Source organism: Dreissena polymorpha, chromosome 1 (assembly GCF_020536995.1).
Source record: "Dreissena polymorpha isolate Duluth1 chromosome 1, UMN_Dpol_1.0, whole genome shotgun sequence".
Taxonomy (NCBI): domain Eukaryota; kingdom Metazoa; phylum Mollusca; class Bivalvia; order Myida; family Dreissenidae; genus Dreissena; species Dreissena polymorpha.
In genome coordinates, this window is record NC_068355.1 from 186928076 (window position 1) to 186937225 (window position 9150).

The following is a 9150-nucleotide window of genomic DNA, read 5'->3' on the forward strand; positions in this document are numbered from 1 at the left end:
ATGCATCATACCTCTGCCAAACTAATTAATCGTAATACTTTACGTTTGTAACACAATGAATCATAACGTTTCCGTTAATTAATTGCAATTAAAATCAAACGGATAATTGAGCAAACATCAAATTTGTAATAATTGAATAATCTTAATTTCCCATTTATGATAAACAAGTACTAAATTAAAATTGCAATTTATAATAAAATTTGTATTAAAAATCTTAATTTTCCATATATGTTAAACAAATACTATTCGGAGCGAAAGAATCATTTACAAAAGGCTTATATTACATAATAATTAAATAAGGGCGAAACAACCCACTTGTAAGGGCGAAACGACCCTGGTCGAAATGACCCGGGGTGACAGAGGGCGAACGGGATTAAGGGCGAAACGACCCGAGACCCTATGCGCAAAGGGGGGCCAGCTAAGCCGCTTTCTGTTCAAAAATACACTTTATTAGGCTACATAAGGTCGTCTAACCATCAGGAAATCCAATGTGTTAGCGCAGAAAATGACATTGTCGCCCCGATATTGGACAATTTAATTGCATTGGTGGCAAAAAAAGGAAGAAAGCATGATGGGAACCGTATCCGAACCAAAACTGTAGAGGATTGGAAAACAAAATATGATTGGCTCGTAACAGAAAAAATTGAAGGCGTTTTACGGCTAAATTGTAAAATTTGCCGCAGTGCTGCTAAGCCTTGTAAATTGAGCACAGTGTGGGCCTATGAAGGTTTGTATTATACAGACTTTTCATAAACAAAAAGTAGTGTACTTAAAGTACAGATAAACTTGATGTTCTTCTTAAAATCAGTATGCTTGGACCACAGCTGCAGCAGTTTGATCCAGTGCCAGCAGTGAAAAAATGGTTAAGTGACAAAAAAAGGAGAAAGAAAAGACTTCGTGAAGCATATAAACCAAGGAAAAAGGCTAAAACATGTTAATATCAGATTGACTGTATTAGTATTACAGACAGTTGAAGTGTTTGCTTAAGCTTTTCTGACAGTGATATTAGTGTTCTAGTACTTAGTTTACATGTTGGCTTGTGTTTTTGTCAATAAAAATGAAGAAATAGTATTTAGTTATGAGTATTAATGTGTTTTGTATTTGCATCATAATTAAAGAAGCTAAATATGTTTATTATAATTGTTGCAAATGTTTCTGAAAAATCAGTTATACACCCTTCAATATCCAAGAACACAGGTAGTACAGTACTACCTGTATTTTTGGATATGGTAGTACAGGTACTAATTGATTTTCAGCGTTACTCCTTTTCTTTCTGTCACTGGCAGTACCGGTACTAATTTCACAAATCCTTATCTAGAGCTCTGATGTGGGGTGTGGTAATTTATAAGATGTTAAAAAAATGGGGGTGGGGGTCAGGGGGGGGGGTAGGGGGGTGGGGGGTGAGAGGGGGTAATAATGTGGGGTGTGGTAATTTTTTAGATGTTTAAAAAAAATTGAGGGGAGGGGTGAGGGGGAAATAATGTGGGGTGGGGTAATTTATTAGATGTTTAAGTGCATATAATAATATCAAAGTGCATCTGATGATGATGGAGATAGTAGCGATAGTGATGGTTTTGGTGGTGGTGGTGATGATGATGATTATGATGATGATAATTAAGATTATAATCATCATTTTCATCATCACCATCATCATCATCATCATCATCATCATCGTCATCATCATCATCATCATCATCATCATCATCATCATCATCATCATCATCATCATCATCATCATCATCATCATCATCATCATTATCATCATCACCATCGCCATCATCATTATCATCATCATCATCGAAATACTACTTCTTCTACTACTTCTACTACTACTACTACTACTACAACTACTACTACTAAAACAACTATTATTTCTACTACCACTGAACCTGCTGATTATTGTACCACAACCACCAACAACAATAACCACCACCACCACCACTACTTCTACTACTACTACTACTACTACTACTACTACTACTACTACTACTACTACTACTACTACTAACCGTACAACGAAATTTGCCCGACTCATTTGAGAATGACGTCATTTTGACGTCATGAAGTTATTATTTCAACGAAATTCTAAAGCTAACTTTTGTTTAAATGTAAACAAAATGACAAATATGAATAACATAAAAAAAGAAATTATTTTGACATCTACTGAAAGCAAATGTAATATTGAAATTATTTTATATACATATGAAATAGAACAATACGTCCATTACGGGAGGAAATGGGAGGGAAAAGCAAGACTATGACGAGCCTCATAATGGGAAAGATGATCCTTATGTTTATGCATAAGAACCTTTCCGCTTACTGGATTTTTTGTTAAGAGGAAGTCTTTTCCGGACGAAAATTAAATGTATGCGGAGAAAGTCGTCCCTATTAGCCTGTACGGACTACACAGGCTACTCTGAAATGACATTTTACGCACATGCATTTATCCCAGAACGAGGCCTAAACAATGACTTAATAATGCACAATTTCTATTCTCGAAGTGGCGTGCGCTGGGCGGGACTGGTTCCTCAACGGACGTTGATAAAGTTGACAGCCGGCCCATTTCCGGTTGATGTCGGCCCTACACCGCCGGGCTAGACAGATCGTCCATCTCTGCAAAGGTAAAAGGTCGGTAATTGAATAGAGCCCGTCTTATAGAGCATCATACGATATATATGTATGGTCGGTAATTGAATAGAGTCCGTCTTATAGAACTTCATACGATATATATGTATGGTCGGTAATTGAATAGAGTCCGTCTTATAGAACTTCATACGATATATATGTATGGTCGGTAATTGAATAGAGTCCGTCTTATAGAACTTCATACGATATATATGTATGGTCGGTAATTGAATAGAGTCCGTCTAATAGAACTTCATACGATATATATGTATGGTCGGTAATTGAATAGACTCCGTCTTATAGAACTTCATACGATATATCGGTAATTGAATAGAGCCCGTCTTATAGAACTTCATACGATATATATAAATGGTCGGTAAATGAATAGAGCCCGTCTTATAGAACTTCATACGGTATATATTTTAGCAGCGCTCTGGGAAAACCGGCCTAAATGCATGACCATAAAGTGTCGTTCCATATTAGCCTGTGGAATTCCCTAGATGCTCGCTAAGTCTTGTATTTCCTTCAAACAAATCATGCCATGCAATCAGAAAGTGTCATCCAAGATAAGCCTGTGCGTACTGTACATGCTAATCTGGGACAGCAATTTTAGTTTACGCACAAACATTAAGCCCAGTTTTTTCCGTTCGGGTTTCATATTTAGTTACGGTGCGATTTTGGACGGAGTACAATAACAAGGTCTCGACCTCTCTAATAACTTACTTTCAATAATTCGTTTCAATTCCCGACAATAATTTACTTTTTACTTTTTTAAGGATATTATTTTGTATTAATGTGAAATAACGGTGAGCATAAATTCAAGCCTTAACTGTAATTTTCCGGTACAAAATTTGATAAGAAATTACCAAGGCGACTTTTGAAACCTAAGGAAATTTCTTAATTTTAATAATAAATATGCCCTCAATCATTTTGCTGGTTTGTTTAGATGGGACACATTTTACAAGTCTGTCATGACGAATCTTTGGATTACACAAAGCTTTTGAATTAAAACACTGAATTTAGTCGTATGCCAGCTTTTCCGTTCCCCTTAAGACATCGGTGCATGCCTTGTAATTTAGACAGACTCGACATGTTTTTGTTCAGACATGTCACTGGTTTTGAGCATCAAATATTTCACTGGTTACGATCATGTCTCCGATCAACACATTGTCCTTCTAATAAAAACAACAGCATGCGATGACGTCATTTTGATCCATTATTATTTTCTTACACTTATTTGTTTTCGTTTCAATTAGTACAACACGTACGGATGTAGTCAACATTATTGAGATTCGTTATAGGTATTTGACTGCAAATAATATATATAAACACGCTCACAATTATTAAATTTACGACAAGCTCGAAGCAGTTTTCGATCAGCAAAAAGGATATAACTGATGTGAAGTATCCGCTTCGACCATGCGCAGTTAGCTGACTTATTATATTTCAGCAGCCAGTCAGTCCTTTCCAATACCAGAAGTTACTCGCTCTTGGTTTCCGGCCCAGTACCCTCTTGCTGGACCCGGACTGCGTGTATGATGCCACCTGCCACCGCGCCTGTTGTATGCATGCACCGCGATCCCGGAAGGAGAGCCCACAGAAACCGGACGCACCTAGCGGGATCGCGGCACGGGGCGCTGTTGATCCTCAGATGTGAGTATCACGTGTCATAAGTAAATGATTGATGTTCGCTATTAATTTTTCACACGGTATTCTTTTGGGTGTTTGTTTATCGTTTGTTCGCTCTCAGGTGCCAGCCTGTATGCTTAGATTACTTTTCTATCCATCGGGCGCTATATAGGAAATACTTAGTAGCACTACACAATAACAATCTTCCCTTTTTCCCATTACCGATGAAATTTTACAATGCTCGTTCTGGGAATTATAGGCTTAATGCATTTGCCATAAGTGTCATTCCAGATTTACCTGTACAGTTCGCACAGGCTAAGCAGTGAAACCGCTTTCCGCCTTACCTGGATTTTTGTGAAGATGACGCTTTCTATTACACAAATTTCCATTAAAGCGGATTGGATTTGCTAAACACAAAAAACCACAACAACCGAAAAATTCTAAACCGTTATACAGGCCAATTAACATATATTCTATAAAATTCATATTTAATGAAATTTTTTAAAATAAAATTAACAATTTTATGTATACTCGTCAAACAAAATAGATGCAATGCTTGAATTAAATCAGTTCCGAATGAATAGCAAATGTTCAGATGGTAATTACCTTAAACACGCGTTATTATATGAAAAATGGCGACCCCTGTCAACGATGACGCCTTGTTATTTCAATAATAATTCATGATAAACTCGTGTTAAAAGTCGTTTTTTGAACACTCTGTTTTATCTGCATCGATTTTGTACTCAAAACACGAGTTTCACGTGCATGATAATGTTTTGAAAGCTGAGCGCACGAGCTAAATGTGACATTTTTTTAAGTATCTTTACCTATTAAAGGAAATGCATAAGATTATTTTTCACTTACAACACAAGTATTTGAAATTAACGCAGTGTTTTTTGTCACGCGTTTCCATATAATATGTTTGCCTCATTTTTGATAAATGCGCAGTGACAACATCGACTGGATCGCCCCAAGTCTGCACATGCGCAGTGACAACATCGACCGGATCGCCCCGAGTCTGCACATGCGCAGTGACACACCACCCAGTATTCCGAACGCCGCAGTTTTCAGTTTCCGGAACAACGCAAACGTGCCCCACTCGAAGGTAATAAATGGTTAAGACTCCACTTACACGACCGCATCTTTTTAACATTATATGTCCAGTTTTTGATAATGTTCATAAACAACGTAACTTATTTAGTCCTGTAATGTTTGGTGAAAAAAGAATTTAAGTTGTATCTACCAGCTACTGATGATACTTTAAGTGATGCTCGATTGGTCAATTTAGACTGCACCCGAGTATTATTCCCGCCTTAAATCCGACGTCGTAAAACGCGCTACGGAATACTAAACAAAATTAACTTTGAAGAAAAACTCAACATGTCTTCAAGGCAGGAGTATCGATAATATAGTGGCTATTTTTCAGAATATTGACATAAATATGAACATTATTAATATTAAAAATATAGCCGACAACGATCAATTTAGCGTTGGAATTCCCGTATCCGGGGTACATTTAAGTATACTTAAGCGTACCCGGGGTACAGTTAAGTAGTACCCGAGTCGACAATGACCAATCGAGCATAAGTGACACAAATCATAAAATGTATTAAAATTGCAAAGACGCACCTTTATTAAAGTATATCCTTCATAACGAGTAAAATAATAATTGTATAATTATAAATTACATATGTACTAACCACGGATCGTATATTGACAGGAGTTGAATCGAGTATTTGACCCTTACTGTAGTAAATTAAATTGTATGCAAAAACTAACCATCCGATTTTATTGGTTTAAACGTTATCTCGTTGTTTATTAATTCCTCTTTCAAAAAATATATCTTTTATTATATTTACGTTGTTATTAATGGATTTATAGCGCGTTAAACACAAAAAATAAACATTTTATGTTTTACCCCCGCGCGTTTAACCGTGTCGTAACTTAGTCACTTGAGTGGTAGCTATCGATTAGCGCACATCGAAGCGCCGAGGTTATACATTTGGATGTACCCATAGATCATTAGAGAGCCTACGTTTCGTAGCTTTCAGATATATAAATATATATAAAGTTTTTTTCTGATTTGGGCAGCGAGTTATAACTTTAACTTTTGCAAATATCATACCGTTTTAGAATCTAGATTTACGGTTTACATGTTAGTACTTTATACCGATTTGTAGCGTTTATAAATGGAGTCCGGCTTTTAAAACTACATCTTGATTAGAAGAAAAGAATTCTGTATACGATAGAAAAAAGGGTTTAAAAATGAAAGTAAATAAGGAATGAAGGCGTACGAAAGTAGCGCGCGATCCTAACGCTCCGAACGTTTGGAGTTTTATAATCTAGGTTGACATGTTCTTACTTTATACCGATTTGTAGCGTTTATATGTGGAGTTCAGTTTTAAAAATTCATCTTGCGTAAGAGAATAGAATTCTGTATACGATAGAAATAACTGCAATAACCACTGTTGCTGCTGCTAGTATTACTTCTAATAATAATTATGAGGAAAATTAAATAAAAAATGCTTCTACTACAACACTCAGTATATCCAGAGACGTAGATAACATTATCTACGTCTCTGGTATATCCAGTAATACTACTATTACTGCGTCTACCGCTATTGCTGCTGTTGCTGCTATGACTACTACCCCTACTACAACCACTACTTATAAAATCACGAACAGGTGCATTACCTATTACAGACTCAACTCAACGTTCCGGTGCGAAGTATCCAGTTCGATCCCCTCGATATCCGGTCATCGCGACCAGGTGTCGAATCCCGCTGGGTCGTCGAATTTCGTACTACAGCGGATGTGTCAAAAGCTACACAGTCGGGACTTCTGGTGGACACGTACCGGCTGGTGTTTTACCAGCACGATGACGTCACTAGCTGCGAAACCGCGGCCTATAGAAACTAAATGGAGGTTGTTAACGCACAGGCCGTGATAGCGGCGTCTGCTGATAATGCAGTGTGCGAGAAACTTAAACTATGTGACTATGTCGTTATGTTAATTAAGGTTCTTTGGGATATGTACACTAGCATGTACCAACAGTGACTCGATTAGTACACATTCAAGTGGAATACTTACATAAACGCCATTTAAATTCAAACATCCACATTCATTTATGACAAAAATACGCTTCCCTTTTGTTGTCGAAGTTTTTGTTTGTTTTGAATACTTAGAATTAGAATACATGTATTGGTAATACTAACTTTTAACATATTGAATCATTTCCCACTTCAAACACAAAGTTAAATCATGTATACATTAAACATATTTAGAACAAATATTTATCAGCTTTGTTGTCAAGCCATTTTAGTTTAAAGCCCTCCCCGTCAGACAAATTGTGTGGATAAATTTGTGGACGGACCTACGAACTGACAGACAGACATGATGATGGACAGAGGGTTAGCCTACGGTCACCTATATCAGAACACATCTCTGAACACACAGTCGTGTGTTGTTTTTTTTTATCCATACAAACAAAACAATTTATTTGATTTTGTAACATTATATACAATAAACAAATATGACATGACACACATACAATATTTATACTATAAAAACAGCATGTTCAATATATCTGAAACAAGATTTTGGTACCAAAAATATATTTATAACTTATGATGTACCATAATATCTTTCCTTTTGGTATACATACCAATTTTGTTTACACCCTATACAAATAACAATATATGATTTAAGAGCCCAAGAAAGTATCGCCCCTGATTAGCCTTTGCAGACTACACAGGCTAATCTGGTACTACACGTTACGCACATGCATAAAGCCCAGTTTTCTCTAGAGTCAGGCTCAAATAAACAATTCAAACTTTTTCTCAACATTGTTTCATTCATCATAAAATCTTACATGAAAGCAAACACAAATAATGACAGCCATACTGATAAGGAAAGAACACTAGCTGTGGTTATTTGATACAAGTAAAACTCTTTGGTTGCTCACTTGTAAAGATTCCCACATAAAAAGAGATTGCCAAGCAATATTATCCCCTACCGGTGAAACTCCACCATTGTCAGTATTTTTTTAATATTTGTTGCCATAGCAACCAGAATTCTCGACGTAGGAACACAATGAAATGACATGCATAGTCTCCATATTGCCATCTATCCATGCTGCAAGTTTCATGAAAAAATATGAAGAACTTTAAAAGTTATTGCAGGATTAAGAAAAGTGTGACGGACTGACAGACTGACAGACAGACTGACAGATGGAGCGCAAACCATAAGTCCCCTCCAGTTTCACCCGTAGGGGACAAAAAGCAATAGAAACAAAACACTTGGAGATGTCGAGTTTTGCAATTCACGAAGAAAGAAAGTTACAGCAGTAAACTTTTCCTCATAAAAAAATGTTAGATATCAAACACATGTTGGGAATTATGATTTATGCAATTCATTATTAAAGTAAGTTACCTCAAATATTTTACCGAATGAAGATAGTGGGCGATCACAAATTGATACAGGAAAGTTGACTTATTTACCTAATTAAAAGAAAAGGTAAATTGATAAATATCTGATTTATCAATTAATTTAAAATAGAACACCAAGAAATAACATAGAAAAAAATATATGGTTGAATATAAGCATTATATAACACAGGGCTAGAATATTTTTTATTATGTAAAAAATACTATATAGCGGCAAGGTTTAGCATTTGATAATATCTACTGTTATCACTCATAACAAAATAATTGTTAAAAGACAAAAAAATACAGGTGTGTTTCAATTCCTTGAAATGCTCAATTAAAATGTTACCGTAGGCAATATTTTCAGTTTACGAACATAATGAGATATAACAACAAAGCCAAACGAACTATATTCTATATGAATGTTACTAGCTTGATTTGTAAATAGCAGAAACATTAAAATGTAATCAAC

At 35.9% G+C, this 9150-nt stretch overlaps 1 protein-coding gene across 4 annotated transcripts; it reads left to right on the plus strand.

Moving 5' to 3' along the window:
* The first annotated feature begins 2499 nt into the window (after positions 1–2499).
* LOC127864277 (uncharacterized) lies at positions 2500–7868 on the plus strand. 4 transcript variants are annotated; one of them, XR_008041672.1, is made up of 4 exons: positions 2500–2621; positions 4079–4298; positions 5203–5359; positions 6958–7867. XR_008041672.1 is itself a non-coding variant. In XM_052403948.1 (4 exons), exons 2-4 carry the CDS (start codon positions 4190–4192, stop codon positions 7171–7173), a joined length of 462 nt encoding a protein of 153 aa, XP_052259908.1. In that variant the 5' UTR covers positions 2500–2628; positions 4076–4189; the 3' UTR covers positions 7174–7867. The 4 variants fall into 4 exon arrangements, 2 of the variants coding, with proteins under 2 accessions (XP_052259908.1, XP_052259907.1); XM_052403948.1 differs by having other exon boundaries at positions 2500–2628; positions 4076–4278; XR_008041671.1 differs by having other exon boundaries at positions 2506–2628.
* Positions 7869–9150: the final 1282 nt, after the last annotated feature.

Coding starts and splice junctions, on each gene's coding strand:
- LOC127864277 (XM_052403948.1), top strand. CDS start 4,190: ATGCATGCACCGCGATCCCGGAAGGAGAGCCCACAGAAACCGGACGCA. Junction 4,279..5,202: donor GGCGCTGTTGATCCTCAGAT/GTGAGTATCACG, acceptor ATAAATGCGCAG/TGACAACATCGACTGGATCG. Junction 5,360..6,957: donor CAAACGTGCCCCACTCGAAG/GTAATAAATGGT, acceptor TACCTATTACAG/ACTCAACTCAACGTTCCGGT.